Source organism: Furipterus horrens, unplaced genomic scaffold (genome assembly GCF_987537825.1).
Source record: "Furipterus horrens unplaced genomic scaffold, mFurHor1.1.pri manual_scaffold_6, whole genome shotgun sequence".
NCBI classification, from domain to species: domain Eukaryota; kingdom Metazoa; phylum Chordata; class Mammalia; order Chiroptera; family Furipteridae; genus Furipterus; species Furipterus horrens.
Genome location: NW_028327176.1, coordinates 92,622,166 through 92,639,009, shown reverse-complemented (window position 1 = coordinate 92,639,009; position 16,844 = coordinate 92,622,166). Strand labels below are relative to the sequence as shown.

The window sequence follows — 16,844 nt, the reverse complement described above, 5'->3', positions numbered from 1 at the left end:
AGATTTATGGAATAAGGAGTTAATAACACCAACTAGACATGGGCTCCTCCCTTGCCACTTGTGATTCTCATTCTTCTTTCCACCTCTGCATTTTCCTCCTCTCCTCCTGCAGCTCTTTTCCATATTTAAACAGTCTGCTGTTTTCCTTTATTTACTTGTCTTATGGTCTGGCCTCTTCATTATCTCTTTACATTTACCCACCCCACCTTTGGGGGACACTTAATTTCTACTCCTTCTTTGTCCCGTATCAGGTTTACTTTCCCATCTTCTCCAGTTGTCTGGCTACATTTGTTATCCATTCCAGTTTGTACTGCTTAGGTTTCCCCCACTATTTCTGACAAGGGAGACCTTGTTGCTCTCAGTGTTTTCCTTTATCATGCTGGCAGGAGCGGGGGCAGGCAGAGGGGGGAGGGAGAAGAGAGGTTAAAAGACAAGGAACTGCACATGTGTCTGGTGTTGGCTTCTTTTTATTTTCTTTTTTTAAGATTTTACTTATTTACTTGGAGGGGAAGGGAGGAAGAAAGAGAGAGAAGCACCACTGCAAGAGAGAAACATCAGTTAGTTGCTTCTCTCACACACCCAACTGGAGACCAGGCCTACAACTCAGGCATGTACCCCAGCCCAGAATCGAACCAGCGACTTTTCACTTTGTAGTATGATGCCCAACCATGCTGGGCCAGGGCTAGCATTGGCTTCTGAGAGTGAGAGAAGATTTGGGGAGGGAGGTGATTCCCAACCCTTGAGATGCCAACATAGATGGCGTAGGAGTGAGATCCTTCACAAATTCAATGTAGAACTCAGTTATCCCCATCTGTGGGGCATCCGTCACTTGAATATGACTTTATATTGCATATGACCATGAGTGTGTCTGGAGACCAAGAATCTTCATTTGTTACCCCCATGGCTGGGCCTCTGCAGAGCAGAACAGCTCTGCTTGCCCTTTCTGCAGCCTTGGATTTAGTCCTATGAAACCAGAGTGCGCACACTTTTCCTGAGGTTGCATCTACCTAACTTACCGGGTTCTACAAATGTGGTGGTCATTACAGCTAACCCTTGAGCAACACAGGAGTTAGGGGCACTGACTCCACCTCTGCCCCATCAAAAGTCCATGTACAATTTTTGACTCCCCAAAACCTCAACTACAGTCCTTCCTCAGTATCTGTGGGGGATTGGTTCCAGCACCCTGTTAATATAGAAATCCATGAATGCCTAAGTCCCGTATGTAAAATGATGTAGAACAATACAAGCAGTCAGCCCTTCACATCCATGGATTCCCAACCTGGATCAAAAATTCAGTTTTTGATTTGTGGTTGATTGAATCCACACATGGATTCAAAATCCAGGGATAGGGAGGGCTGACTATAGAAAAAAATCCGAGTATAAGTGGATCCGCAAAGCTCAAACCCATGTTTTTCCAGGGTCAGCTGTATTGGGGTAGGCAAATGTTTTCCTAGGCGTGGGGAAAGGAGAAACAGCTTTGGGCTCCAGCTCGCTCCTGCTCAGTGTCAGCAAAGATGCAGAAAGGTGAAAAGAACCAATATGCACACATGCCAAAATGCAAATATTCTGCCTGCAGATATCAGGACTTGGCAATATTTGTAGTTTGGTCTCAGAGTAAGAGTTATTCTGTTTGAAAGGGACAATTACCATAGCTTGTCTGAAAAAAAGGTGTGTTTAAGGAGACCTTCAGATAAGTACATTGATCTTCTAATGGGTAACTGAAATGGTGGGGGAATTAAGGGAATCTTCTCTTCTACAAGAGAATTGCAAATCTGGAGAGCAGGGAAAGATTTAATTTGGTGAAAAGTTCATTTTTCTGAAGATGAATGTCTAACCAGAAGCTCCATTCAACTTCTATGTTGCTTTGCAAACAAGGCTCCTGCTTTTATGGCATTTAAAAAAAAAAAGAATTTAATGGACTGAGTTCATTTAGACAGGGATATCAAATGAATGAGTGGAATTAGAATACACATCCATTTGCCCGTCAGTCTTTGTTTAAGCCACTCAACCACCCAACTTCTCTAATTAAATGACATTGCAGTCCTTGTATAAAGTCTGTGATGGATAAATTAGGACTTGGTAAGTGCTTTGAAGATGAAAATCACGATATGAGTAATAAGCAACAGTTTTTTTCCCCTTGGGCTAGAAACAGCCTCTTTTGTGTTTTCCCACGGCACCATGAGTCACGTAGGTTGACCTCGCAGAAAAGCTTCCCTCCCAAAAGAAGAGCAAGGAGACACATCATAATGACAGGCTTTTATTTGACTTACAAGGCAAATTAAGAAAGAGCCAGAACCTGTTCACATCTCTACAAGGAATTATACACCATATACATTTGCTACCTATAGACGCGGGTCATATTTCACATGAATTTCTACATTGAGAAATTGCACAAACATGATCTTGTTTAAACACTCCTGAGAGCAAACATCCCACAAGAGCACTGAAGACAGAAATTCAGCTTTGTCCCTCCAGCAAGCTTGGCTCACCTCTTGGTACATTTAAAGATCTTCATCAAACCCCCTCCAAAACCAAGGGAATTGTTGAGGTTTGGAAGATGTCATTATTTTTAGTGGAAGGAACTTAGAACTGCGGATTTGGAAATAAAGTGTGAACCCTTTGGCAAGACCCAGCCCTACCTGCCTGGGAGGAATCTGGCCCCTTCCCAACGGCTCCATGGGCTCCCAGGCAAAGAAGCCGACAACTTGTCCTATGTTCCAAACTTGGCGGGGAGCTCTTATCTTCCCACATCCAAATATACTCATTTATCTGTGTTTTTCTTCTCCTGGATTGCTTTGACACAGCGATAATTAGTCATGCTAGATTGTCCGGGATGGCTAATTACTGAGAGTTTTGACAGGCCCCTTCAGAAAGATTGCATAACCCCAGTGTAAGTTGGGATCCAAGTGCTGGAGGCAGTGCTCTGGCTGTGCCGGAGTGTGGAATGCGGGGTATCACTGACAGGCCTGGCAGCGCCTCCCTCTCAGCTGCTCCCCTAAATTGGTCACAGCTGAGAGAAGGGCATTCACAGCATGGCTAGCAGGGTCACTTACTACCGAGGGGGATGAGAGTGGGGAGCTCATTGTGGGATGGGGGGTTAGGGGGTAGTGGGGGTGGAGATGGGGTGCATCAGAGGAAATCACACTACTGATGGATGAGGTCCTGGAAAACTGGCTAAAATGGCCAAAGGGAGGAGAGAAAACTCTCCGCTCTGACAGATTCGGATATAGGGGAAGTCCAAGAGACTTTGGGGAGTTAATGGGAAAACAATTATCCTTATCTGCTTCCTGCCAATCTGTATCCATTGACAGAGCAGAAGTAATTATAGATACTGTAGACACACTGCAGCGTTAAGTAAAGTGTTTCAAATTATACTGCTTAACAGCGCTTCCTGACACAGCCTCCTCCCGGGGCTGGAGCGCTGGCTTGAGCAGCAGGTAACACTGTAGGGGCCTGATGCTGTTGTTTGTAGAAGTTTCTCACATTAGGGTATTTTGTTTCCCAAGCAAACTCACTCCAGTGAAAAGAAAAAAAAAAAAGTTGATACTAATTTGGTTTCTGTTGAATATTTAGAATGCCATTCATAGTTGTCTTAGAAGCGTAAGCCGACGTATTTTGAGGGTTTTCATAGTTTGTCTCAGAGGAGCCAAAAGCAGGGTCAGCACTGTCTGTGTATTAGAATCAGTTCACTGGAGGGACAATAAACCTTTGGAATAGATTCTGCCTTCCCAGAGCACGTAGCAGGCATTAGCAATAATGGGAGCCCTGTCTGCGCATGGAGAGGATGCATCTACTGCTCAGGCTCCCACCCATCCTCGCCCTGGGTAGTGTGGTCCCATGACCTTCACAGTGGGTGGGAAGATTCTGGATTCATCATCTCCTAACTATGCTGCCATGCACAGGACAAAAGACACACACACACACACAGAGTGTGCTTTCCTTGTGGAAGAAAGGAACAGGAGGGAATGGAGACGGAAGCTGCTGACACATGACCCATACCGACAAGGTGACCAAGCCTTTCCAGGCACGGACACAAATCTGCCCTTTGTGGTGGCTGAGCCACCTTTGCCAGGCTAAAGTTGCCCAGTTTGCTGGTATTCTCCAACTTCAGGGAGTAACAGAAGTGAGGTTCAGGATCTTTCTTAAGGCTCTTTTAGTCCAGTCTGTGTATCTAGCTATACTTCTCAAACAAGCACAGGTGCCTCAGAAAAACAGTAAGCCAAACCATTAAAGGAACGCTGGATTTGCTATATGAAATGGCTCACTTGCTGTGTCTATGTATATGCATGCTCTTCTGCACTTCATTGCTTCATTTTAAGATAAGGATGAGTGAAGTACTGGAGCAGAGATAGTAAAGCACACTCTACCCCTCCTCTCAGTAGGATGAACCATTGACATGAGGGCACCTTCACCATACATTTGCTGCTGTTTACTGTTTAACAAACTCCAGATAGCATGGCTGAGTTTTACTTCAGAGCATCTTGTGTGGCCATTTATATTTTTCTCCTACCCTTCCCAGAGGCCTCACTAGTCTGAGAGGTAAGAATTGGCCTGGATCCTAGCCCAGCTCTGCCACCATTGAGTACTGTGACTTTGGGCAAGTCACCTCTGCAAGCTGCCCTCCTCATTTCTGTAGATAAGGCAGGAGGGATCACAAGGTCTTTCCCTGCTCTTGAGTCTCCAAGAACTCAGCTGGGGTGGTCTTCAGCAAGAATTGCATTGAGGCCATCGAAAATCATACTCACAATCTGGAAAGTTCTTTTAAAGGGAAGGAAACTTTGCAACATGTGGTTTGTTTCAGTTCTATGATTTAGCTGCTCCAAAGATTGAATGGTAAAGCTCCCAGGATTTAAGCCCCTAATAAGTTCGAGGGAGCTGGCCAGAGTGCTGAACTCGGACTTTTGTTGGCTGCACAGCTCACAGTGCCCACACCCTGCTGGTCAGCAATAATGTCCCCAGGACAGAGGCAGACAAGAATGTACTCAGCAAGCTCCAGACTTATGGCATCAGGTATGTAAACAGCTCGTGGAATTTCGGAGTACATTGCATTTCATAGTTCTCGGACCTGTTAGAGCTATTTTTCACTTAGGAAAGTTTGGGAATAGCTTTGGAAAGAGTACACTGCAGATCAGATGAATATTAATAGTGTGGTTCTTGGTGCAAAGAAATTATTTCCTTCAGTTCAGTATCTGGTGTGTATCTAAGAAGGAAAAAGTTACTCAGCATTAAAAGTCTTGGACTGTGGGGTGTGACGAGGCTTCTGAAAACAGGAATCACCAATACCAGTTGCAAAAACTCACAGTTTAAACCATATTGTCTGAGTTTCCCTGTGCCTCCTAACTAAACACTGTCTCCCCACAATTCTTCCCCTCGACAATTTATTTCTCACAGGTATCAATGTGCCTCTTTGTTGCTTGTGCAGTCTGTCAATATTCACAAAATCTTCATTTAGCCAAAATCCAAAATGCTTGCACGGGAGCTGTACCCCATCGACCTACCAGTGCTCATCTCCCCCGTCCCCACACCAAAGAGAAAGCCAAATGTGTGGTGCCTAATGGGAACTCTGCCCTGATTCTGGGGAAGCAGGAATGTCCCTGTCCCCAACCATCAAGGAGGCAGTCTGTACAACTCCTTTCTTGGGCCTGAGGCCCAACTTCCCTATTAACATAGACACAACACTTCACTGAAGTATAAGAAATTTTCTGCTTGATGTGTTTTTATGTCCCATTGTTATTCTCCCTGCATATCACATGCCTCTCCGAGGGGCACAAGAGAATGCAAAGTTTGGGGGGAGGGCTCCCACCACTTAAAAAGGAGAAGGGAGATATAGATGCATTAAAAAGTTCATCTGCAGCCTCTCCCTCTGCTCTCCAGGAGGTGAGACTCCCGAGAGTTCTCCCCTGCTCTGGAAACTCCCTTGGCACCCATGCACTCCATCACCAGCCCCCCCAGGGGTGTCTGGTTCCCTTTTTTCTGGGAATCTACAGCACCGCTATGGCTGAGGCAGGATTGATAGGTTTCTGCTCTTATTATTTATGGGATGAGACTGGAGGCAGGGCAAACATTAATTAGTTCTAAGTGTGGAGTCCAATGAGTGGCTACCCCATTCCCCTCAACAACATCACAGCCACCACAATGATTTAGTTCTTGTTTTCACCAGCTGGGAGAAATCAGAATGGCACGTTTGCACATACAGACTATTCACAGCAATAAAGAAAAGTGAATAAAGTCAATATAAGCTCCCAAGTTGGGGGTAGGGGGTGGATTTCAGAGGGAAAAAACCCGGAGCAGAGGAAGCCTGTCTCCATGGTAACAGTGGGGACTGGCAGTTGTCCCACGAGTCTCTTTTTGGTCACATTTCCTAAAGTTAGAGGAGGCACCCAAACTCCCATGCAAAATAGAGAATCTTGTCAGAAATAAAAAGTATTTCCACGGTGTGGTGCAGGCACGCTGTCTCGGCTCTCTGGGTTCCTGACAGCAGCGGGTAACCTAAGCCCCCAGGGTGGACACTGCTAAAGTTCCCTAGGAGGACCCCAGAGGACTCTAGAGCATCTCTAGAAAGAATCCAGAGCTCATACCCGGGGCCGGGCTCCCCGGCAGTGGGCCTGCCCTGGTTCCCTGGGCATGGCAGGTGCAGGCACCAAAGCAGCTCTTACAGATGCCCAGGGAGAAGTGGGCGCCAGGAAAGAAAACCCTCAGGCACTTTCTCAGTACCATCCACAGCCATTTCTAGAAACAGCTGCTGGCTGTGGCCCAAACAAACCTTCCCAAAGAGAAGCTGGATGGTGAGATGAAGGGGCAAGCTGAGGGAAACAAGTTACACCCGGACACGTGAATGATGTCCCTTAATGAGGAGGCAGATGGCGGTGGTGACCCCAACTGAAGGCAGGCGGAGTTGGCCCACGTTACCCAGGCTCTGTGTCCGGCTGAGGTTATAACGGCCTCTTTCTGAACCACCTCCTCCGACAAGCCACAGTCCCATTAATAAGCCATTGACCTTGAGTTTGAGTCTGGGGCTGATTTGCGGCTCTGTCTAGGGGAACCCCAGGGGCCTGTGTCTTAACGGGAAGAAATCCTCATTTTAGCAGCAATAGCTTTTCCTCTCTTCCCGCCAGTGATCAAATTAGCAGGCTGCTTCTCCTCAGAGAAAATGTGTCCACAGGTCCCGGGAGGCACTGCCCATTTGCCTGTCTGATGGGCTGGGGAGAGGGAAGCAGGGATGTGTGTGTGTGTGTGTGTCCCTCCTCTCCCCAGCCCCAGGACAGTCTCCCCACCCTGGGACAGCCACCCAGCCCACCTGCAGCAGGACCACAGGGAGGGCGGGCGCCGGAGGCTTAGCTGCAGGAGGCCTGGCAGGTGGCTGCGTACACGCTGCTCCCCACCATGCCCCCACTGCTCAGGCTGCTGGGGGGACACTTGAGGGGCTTCATGCTGCTGTCCCTCTGCATGTGCAACTGCTCAAGACGCCAGCGCTCCCAGCTCTTCCGAACCTCCATCTGGACCTTCCGTGGGAAAAGGAGGGAAACAAAAGCTGTCATGCAAACCAACTGCCCACAGAATGGCCCTGTTATTACATTAGCAGAGAAGGGGAAAAATCCACTGCATTATATTAAGAGACACAAGTCAAGGCCTTCAGGCGCCTAAATTAATATCCCAATAAAATTGTTTATTGTTGTCTCCTATTTTCTGCTTTTCCTCAGGAGAGGGATGGGCTTGATAATTTAATTGGTCTCTTCCATCTCTAAACTCTGTGACTCAGCTAAGTACCTTTTACAATCCATCACAGTATTATTTAATGGAAGAGACCGAGAGAGAAATGTGGGGAGAAGGAGATGAGAGAGAGAAGAAAAGGAGAGAATCTGACTTTGGAGCTCACTCTCCGGGTCTCAGCTTGTACGACAGAGAGGAGGGACAGCATGCCTCCACCCCTCACAGGGCCCACAGCAGATGCTTCTAAACTCCCCGGGGGCTTCACGGGAAGGAAGGAGGAAAGGATGAAATGAGGCTGGGCCTGGGTAGCAGCAATGAGGACGGGGCTGTGGACAAGGGCTTCTCAACCTGTATTTGAACTAATCCCATCCAGGAACTAGTCCCAACCCACAGAGGGTGTGGCCCAGGGAAGTTCAGTCAACCAGAAGCAGTGCTACGCTGGGCTCAGGCCTCCCATCAGGAAGTGCCTTCTTAAAAGGGCTGGTGGTTGGGGACCATAGTGTTGCGCATAAAGAGCAAATGCAACTAACACTGCAGATCCCCACGCCACTGAAAGGCTTGTGGCAATGCCATGGTGACCCAGGTCCCCTTCAGGGGGCTTCTGGAACCTGCACGTCCAGCCCAGGGTGTCCAGAGGGCTCTTCTAGGGGACACTTCCATTAAGTTTACTTCCCAGAACTCCTCTGATGTTCCCCACCCTTGCCCCTAGGCCTCCCCACACCAGAATGTCCGGGATCCGATCCCTTCCTTTTAGGCCCCAGTCAGTGGGATGGCCAGCTGCGGGCAGCTGCAGGTACACAGCCCACTGACAATGCCCCCAGCAGCCCCTGTAAAAACACCCCTCTTCTCCTCCTGACTGTCATCCACTAGCCAAGCCCATCGAGACGTCTGCTGTGGCCGCACACCTTCCCTCAAAAGAGCGTTTTCTGGGCTGAGTGGGGCCCAGATGCCAAGGGCCTGCCTGCCGGGACGGGCCCAGTATCCTGGGCAGCGCTGAGGAGCGCGGGCTTGGCTGTGGGAGGTGGAGTGCACACCACGTGTAGCCCCCCTGCTGCGTGCCGGCGCCCTGCCCAGCTAAGTGTGTGTGGTGTGTGTGCTGACAGCTGGGATGGGGACACCTAAGGACAATGGTGGCTTCTGCTTGTGCTGCAACAGCAAGGAGGCCAATCTTGTCTCACAGCCCTTAACTGGGGAGGAGGGGGAGAGAGATGGTCAACTGAGGCACATCCTTGGGAAGCCACCTCAGGGACTGAAGAGGTCTCTTGGAAGCCAGCAGGAAATCAGTCAGGGCACGAGTTCTCGGAGTGCTGACATTGGTGTGCCCTGTCCCCACCTCCCTCAGAGCTTTTTCTGAGCTTCAGCTGTGGTCCCTGTTGTTAAAAAGCATCATTTATTGGGAGCTTACAAAATTCCCAGCATTTTCTATGGATTATCCAAGTTAAATTTCATAGCAACCCTGGGAAGTAGCTCCTGTTAGAGGAAACTGAGGTGCAGAGTAAGTATTTCTCCAGATCTCAGCCAGGATTTGAACCTTGATCTAGGCTGAACCCAAAGCTGGTCTCATAGCCACTAGCCCCTGCCTCCCTTGACTGCCTGGTCCCCCCCACCTCCCAGAACTCAGCTGGGGGCGCCGGGACAGCCAGCACCACATCTTCCTCATCCCACTTGCCCTGAACCTGGCACAGCACCCAGCATACAGTAGGTGCTGGATAAGTGTTATTTAAAAGAGCCAAGGAATGAACAAGTAACTAATAAGCATCTGATGCTGGGTTCCTTGTTACCCGGTTATTACAGTGGAACAGCAAAGATAACAGTGTAGATCTGTACGCGGCTCCAGCACTAGTCAGGCCCTTGCTCCTGAGGTGATCCTGCTGCCCACAGCCTCTCTGGTCAGGCACCATGCCAGGCTCTGGGGTTTGGGATGAACTGCTAAAGCTCATTCACCTCCATTTGCCCTGGGGGAGAGAGGGAAAGTGACTGCCCGTTCACATAGCCAGGCAGTGTCGGGGCTGGACCAGCACTCAGGTTCTGGACTCAAGAGCCACGGGAGAGAACACAAGTGGCCACACACCCACCCCAGGCTTCCCCTCCCCAGCCCACTCCCCGCCACCTGCGGTGGGTGCAGGCCTCGGCAGCCATGCAGGACCAGTGACCAGGCCATCTTGTCTCTTTGGGTCGCAGGTACCTGGCATTGCCATGGCAACCCTGGGTCTAGGGCACAGCCCTTGTGAACAGAGGCCTCAGCCCAGGAGACAAGTGTGCTGCTGTGGCCCAGTGATGGTGACAGATTTGTCCTTGTGCCTGATGGAGCCAAGGCATGAGGTGTCTCCAGGAGGGTTTAAAGGTGCAGTTAAGCAAGGCAGGCTCTCTGGGTCCCCTGAGCTGAGTCTCCTGGACCCCCCAAGAGCCCCAGGAGGGAGTCCAGCTGGGAATCTGGTGGTTCAGTTATTTGCCAAGGGCAGAGTGGGGCTATATGCCCATCTCTACCTCCTCACAGCTCGGTCAGCCTCGGGAGGTGGGCAAGGGGACAGGTGACAGCTGACTGGGCTTTATGGCATGGAATCAGGAGAAGCAGCTGCCATTGCACACATGTGTGCTAGTGGGCCTGGGGGTGAGCGTGTGCTACCAGCACAGCTTTGGGGAAAGGGGAGGGATAAGTGGGAAAAGGGGGGCTGGGGGGCCAAGAAGGTGGCAGCAGGGAGCCCCATTCTCTCCTCACAGGCCTCTGTCTCCCTGTTCCCATCCCACACAGGGATACCTGCCACCCTGCCCCATCCCCCAGAAAATAAAGCAGCAGAGCTCAGGACCAGGTGGCACATCACCCCTCTGGCTGAGAACCATTGCTAGAGGGAAGGCCGGCCCTGAGAGTCCTATACACCCACCTTCCCTCCTTGCCTGGCCAGCCCTCTGAGACCTGCCCACAGGAACAGCCAGAACCCATTTATGGACCACCCTTTGCCTGGTGCTGCATCCACCTTCCCAGCTCCAGCAGCCCTGACACATTAGGATGCACCCTTCCCATAGCCTGCTAGCTCCGCCGCCTTCTAGCCATTGGATTGAGGCTATTCATTTCACTTTGCTGAGCCTTAATTTTCTTATCTGTAAAATGGGGATAATGTCTGCTACATAGGACTGGATTTAATAAAGTCTAATACACAGGAAGTGCTCAGGAAATGTTTCTCTCTCTTTTAGAGACCTGGCATCTACATGCTGTGAGCATTATTACCTCCATTTCATAGATGAGGAAACTGAGGTTCAGAGTGGGCATGTGACTTGCCCAAAGCACACAGCTCATTAAGTGATGAGGCCTGGATCAGAGACCTGACACCAAAGCCCACATCCTTGATCCTTCCTGCCACATCACATTGCTTCTTTGAGCCATCTCATAGATCTCTGAAACACCAATATCCCAACCCACTGCTCCTCTGTCCCTCACACCTATAGCGAAAGTAAAATTTGCATTCATGCACAGACCTGTAAGATGTCCAAGCTCTGGGATCCCAGACTCAGTGACACAGAAGTCACACAGAGTGCTGACTCTTTGATGAGCAGAGTCTCTGGATCATCTGAGGACCAGCCCCACAGTTGCAAACCCTACCTGGGCCTGAATGGAGTTAACAGTCTTCAGTTTTCCCCCAGACTGTGGAGCGGGGGGATGCCTACACTCTCCTCCCTGCCAGGGGTTAATCCTCTTGCGGAAACTTCTCCACATGGCCCTGTGCTGCCTGTAGGACTATTGCTTCTTTTCTCCTCTGGAAAGAAATTGGGGGAGGGGGCGGTGCTGTGGCATTGGTGATACTCATTTTGATGGCTTGGGGTGCTCCTGCTCCAGCACAAAGCTGGGTGCCTGGGAGCAAGGGGCCTCCCCCAGGAAACAGACACAGCCCCTCTTCCCAGGAGCTGGCCGTCTTGGGGGCAGGGGCGCTGTGGTGTGCAGCGGAGGGTGTGGGGTTAGCAAGAACCCCCTCATCTCGCCCCAGCAACCAGAAAGCCCCTGGGGGAACTCACCCCCTTTCTCGTGGTGGACCAGGGTTCTTGCCTGCCTACACAAAGAACAGGTGGCTTTCTTCTTTCAGGCAGAGTTCATTTGAATCCTGGGTCTGCCAGGCCTTCCAGGCCACACCTGGGCTCTCTGACCTTCAGTGTTCTCATGTGTGAAAAATGGGGATATCAAAACCAGAATTTTAGCAGGAATTTGGGGGGCGGGGAGGCTGTGACAATGAAATGAAATAGTGATTATTAAAGCCCAAGTCTGTGACGGGCATGTCTGTTGAATAACTTTGTTAACAGTCACCACCACCTGTTCACTTAATATGAGGTTGGATCGTCCCCAAACTAACAGATGATTAGGGTATGCCTGCACAAGTGTGTGTGTGTGTGTGTGTGTGAGAGGGGGGGGGGGAAGACCCACGTACAGGAAACAGAATGGACAAGATGCCTCCTCAACTGAAGTGACAGTTTGGTGAGTAGGGGGTTTGAGCTGAAAAGACTGAAGGGACTCCCCAGTGCACAATTCCAGGACAGCCAATGGCAGTAGCCCAGGAGGGTCCCCACATCCCTCCTCAGACCTTACCTCGCTGTTGACAAAGCAGTACAAGATGGCCACCACCAGCCCCTGGAAACATAAGTCACATCAGCGGGGAGGAAGCAGGAGGGAGGCGCCCTGCAGACAGGCCCTAGTCTCAAGTTCCTTGGCACTCCAGCCCACCATTCCCTGCTCAGGCTGGGCAGCCCTGGAGACGTGGGTGGCGGGCCACTTCTCTCCTTTCCTTTCTGGAGAAACAAGAAGTCCTCTTGCCCAGATAATGTACAGCTTTACAACCACCCCTTTGAGGGACACCTGACCCTAGAGAGGACATACTACCTGGGACCATGGGGAATTTTCCCTGGCTCAGCCTCATTTGTTCACTCAGGAGACACACGCTCCAGAAATCTGATCTGTGTGTGTGCAAGTACAGATGCATGTGTGCATGTTAATGTGTGTGTGCAAGTGCACACACATGGGCCCACATGCTGGTGGCCATCCCATAAGCCTCCCGAGGGGCTGGGACCCATTTCTTATGTTTCCACACACCCACTGACACTCGCACCCTTGTAGCACCATCTACTACTAGTGGAGAGGATCAATTCTAGGCTTCGGAAACTCTGTGACTGTGCAAACCTGTTTTAACACTTTTGAGCCTCAGTTTCCTCCTCTGCATAATGGGGATAATCCTGCACACCTCCTGGGGTTCTGTCAGGATGAAATGCACAGTGTGTATAAAGCAGCTGGCAGGCAAGCCCCAGGTTGGGTGCCCACAGCTACACCCGGGAAGGCTTCTTGCCCAATGTGCTTATAGAAAAGACTGGCCTGGGCATTGGGCACCTGGGGATTCCAGCTCAGGCTCTGCTCCAACCCTGTAACATTGTGCAAGGACCACTTTCCTCCAGGCCTCAGGCTGCCTAGCTGCCTGGAACAGGCTGATCTCTGCCCCATCCCCACTTTGGGACTTTGCAAGAGAGGGGTCCTAGCCATGAGGTCACCTGAAAGGAGGTGAAGGAGAGCTCTGTGAGCAGCTTGATGAAGCGCAGCATCCCCCGGGCGTGCTCGTCCATCACAAAGGCAAAGATGACCTCATGGGTCCCCAACAGGGGGATGAGCGTCAGTGTGGACTTGGCAAGCCTGGGGGTGGAGTGGAGATGTCATTTTGGACTTCTGCCATGACCTCTTCTCCCTTTTCTGTGCTGTCAACCCCCACGAACGCCTGGCATCAGGGTCACAGACACACCTTCTTACGAATACCCTGGGACAGGCTGCTTGGAGGGGAGGAGGCAGAGGTCACATCCCCTACCCCTCAGAAGCCCAAGAGCTGCTCAAGTACAGGGATGAGGGTTAAGACTTGGGGTCCCATGCCAGGCCCAGGTGGGATAAAGTGATGGATGGGCACCAGCATGAGAAAGTCAAGCTCAGCATGCCAGGATCTGAGGGCCAAGGGTGCCCAGCAAAGCCAGCTCAGTTACGTCACCTGCACTTGATGTCCGTCTTGCACATGAGATTGGCTTTCAGTTTGGACACCACAATGCAGATGACTCGGACAAAGATGAGGAAGTTCACCTGCAGGGCAGATAGGAGGGTGGCCAGAGGCCTTCTCAAGACTCTTATTCTCCCCAGTCCTCCCCCCAGCACACCCCAGGGCCACCCCCACACCGCCACTCACTCCAATGGCAAAGAGAATGGGCAGCCGGATAATGAGCCAGTAATTCATGTTTGAGTTCCTGGTCCAGCAGCTGGGGAGGGAAGAGAGTCACACACAGGCACCCGGTTGGACACAGACCCCAGCTCACACTGCAGGCACAGGGGCACAGAGGTACATGAAGGGATGCAAAGTGACATACACACAGCCACAAAAATATCGCCTCTGGGAGCTACCCAACATCCAGTCCCACAGACACACAAAGCGCTCTAGCCCCCCGCTCCACACACACACAGTCACACACACAGAGATACACACGGCCCCTGCATGAACCTATGAACACGATCATTTGTGCACCTGGCACCATACACAAAATAATAAACACCTTGTTCACAGTTATTACAGAAGAACCTGCAGGGGGCGCCATGCACCCTCTAGGCCCAGCACCATGCTGTCACACAATCCTGGGGTTGGGGGGGTGGGGTGGGCAGGGGGAGTAGTGAACTAAAGTCATAAATTAAGCTCTGGTCCCCTCAGTTTATCCTCCCAACAGGTCATAGCTGCATGCCCCAGGGGCCAAGGAACTGCATGGTGTTTGAGGACAGGGATATCAGCACACTCACCCCTAGGAGCAGGACACTCACCCCTCGTCCTCATAGAGGTACTTGACAATGCCCCAGGGGACGACAAACAGCAAGGGAACACCTAGGAGCAGAGAGGGAAAGAGAGAGCGGGAAGAGGGGCTGGCCGGCCAGAGCCACTGTCATGTACATCTGGAAGCCTCTCCTTACCCTAGCCTCTCCCACCTCCAGCCCCTCTCCTTGCCTGGCCCCAAGCCACGCTTTCCAGAAGGTATGGAACTAGGCTGGTCTGGGTGCATAAAGAACAGAGTCGGCAGGAGTGACCCCTCACCCCCAAGTCCCTGGACTCTTCCTTAGAGAGAGGTCCCCACCACATCAGGTGTGTGCTCCAGTCCTCACCAGTCTCAGGCATACTGTCAGAGCTTGCCCCCAGGGTTCTGGCTGAGACACAAGGACGCAGATACCCAAGTAGCAGAGGGACAGGGCTATGGAGTGGTGACAACATGCTGGATGAGAAGGGAACAGGCCAACTCTCTTCCCCCACGGCCTCAGCCCACATGTGCATCTCACTCAATTGCTTCAGGCCCTGGAAGCCTGGCCAGTCATCCGTTCCCTGCCCACACGCACCTGCAAGTGGCCCGGAAGGGCCTGGAGTAGAACTAGGAGCCCTATCCTTGATTTCGGCAGCCCAGCTGCGCACAGCGGCCCACAGTAACAACAACTCCGATAACGACAGTACTTGCTACTTGGCTGAGGCTTGAGTGGTGCAGTAGCAGGCTCCGGGGTGGCCCCCAGAGACCCCCACCTCCTGGTAGCCACAACCTGGCACCGTCCACGTTGTACCAGGGTTGGGCTGTGTGACCGATGGTGCACAGAAGTGATGGCGTGTCACTTCTGAGATTAGGTTATAAAAGTCTTAAAAGGTTAGAAAAGGCTTGTCTTGGGCTCGCTCTCTCAGTGTGATCACTTGTTCTGGGGGACGCCAGTTACCATGTCATGAGGACACTCAGCGTATGGAGAGGCCCCCGTGGCAGGGAACGGAGGCCTCCACCCAACAGCCAGCGAGGTCCTAAGCTTCCCGCCCTCAGCCTCATGACTGAGCTGGGAAGTGGCTTCTCCAACCCCAGCTAAGCCTGGAGGTGACAGCTATCCTGGCTGACAGCTTGACTGCATCTCTGTTAGAGACCACAAAGTTTAAACTGCAGGATGATCACTGTTTTAAGCAGCTAAGTCATAGGGCCATTTGTTTGCAGTGAAAGGCAGCTAATTCAACGGGTTTCCGGGGAGAGCCGCGTTCATCTCCAGAGGCTCAGTGCTCAGCTCGCCCTGAGAGATCAGTATGCGCTGCTGACTTAAAAGCGGATTGTCCATCCTCATGGGACAGATGGAGATGGATCAGGAGCTCAGGAGGGTACAGGTGGGATTTGAACGCAGAGCTGCAACCCCACGCCCATGCCAGCCGCCCTTAATGGCTTTCTATACTGTCTCCATGCCTGTCTCTATGGGTACCCCTCTCAGGGTTGGAGACGTGGTGTCTGAGATAGGTAAAGGTGTGCATATTTCGGTGTGTGGACACGTGTATGCATGTGTGGATACGTGTATTCATGTGTGGCTTTGGGGTTCTCCTCCAGGAGCTCGTTTCCAGGGCAGAACGCACTTCATAGCTTGTTCTGCCACCATCATCCAGATCCTCAACACATGCTATGTCCCCTCAACAGAAGCTTGTACGCCTAGAGCTACTGTGCTTGACAGTATAGACAGGGATGGAGGAAGCAGAGACACTTACAGCTTTATCGGATCTCTCTCTCCTTGGCTATTTATTTGAATACAACAGACCTGTCAGCATCCATAATGCTTTAGTGATGGGCTTTCATGAGACTGGACAAGGGACAGATGCCCTCCAAAGGCCCCAGAATATAGTGTGCAGTCTGCCACACAGAAGATGTTCAGTGAGAATGGAATGAATGAATGAATGAATGATGAGGGAGTCAATATATCAGTTAGAGAAGGGAAGTTCCCCAGGCAAGAACATGTCAACTCCCTGAGCCACACACATGTACAGAAGCCTCCTTCTTGGTCATCCCCAGATACATGCTGTCCTTGCTCTCAGAAACCCAACTCCAGGACTGGGGAGCTCACTCATGTTACCAAACTTGAGGAACTTCATTCCTTCATCAGCATCTCCTTAACAGTCTTTTTAAAAACACAGGCACACACTCCCTGCTGGCTTCATTTTTCTTTCATTTAGAAAATCAGCAAGATAGGCCAGGGAAAAAAGCTTAAGTTAAGACACACAGAACCAGCTCCAAGAAGAAATGAGGCCCTTGTACATCACTTGCCTCTCTCCTGTGAAGCCTCCTCATGGATGTCATGGGTTACT

At 51.1% G+C, this 16,844-nt stretch overlaps 1 protein-coding gene across 2 annotated transcripts in view; it reads right to left on the bottom strand.

Annotated features, from left to right (window-relative positions):
• Positions 1–4,237: 4,237 nt before the first annotated feature.
• Positions 4,238–16,844, bottom strand: part of GLP1R (glucagon like peptide 1 receptor) — a 35,509-nt gene continuing 22,902 nt past the window's right edge. Inside the window, exons 8-14 of one of the 2 annotated variants that reach the window (XM_090282342.1) lie at positions 14,528–14,588; positions 13,908–13,977; positions 13,716–13,804; positions 13,234–13,372; positions 12,284–12,325; positions 7,298–7,502; positions 4,238–5,200 (exon numbers count right to left, since the gene is read on the bottom strand). In XM_090282342.1, the coding sequence (XP_090138468.1) occupies positions 7,335–7,502; positions 12,284–12,325; positions 13,234–13,372; positions 13,716–13,804; positions 13,908–13,977; positions 14,528–14,588 (569 nt within the window). In that variant the 3' untranslated portion in view covers positions 4,238–5,200; positions 7,298–7,334. Of the gene's footprint in view, positions 5,201–6,344; positions 7,503–12,283; positions 12,326–13,233; positions 13,373–13,715; positions 13,805–13,907; positions 13,978–14,527; positions 14,589–16,844 lie in introns of those variants that run through there. The other variant, XM_090282341.1, reaches the window with a different exon arrangement.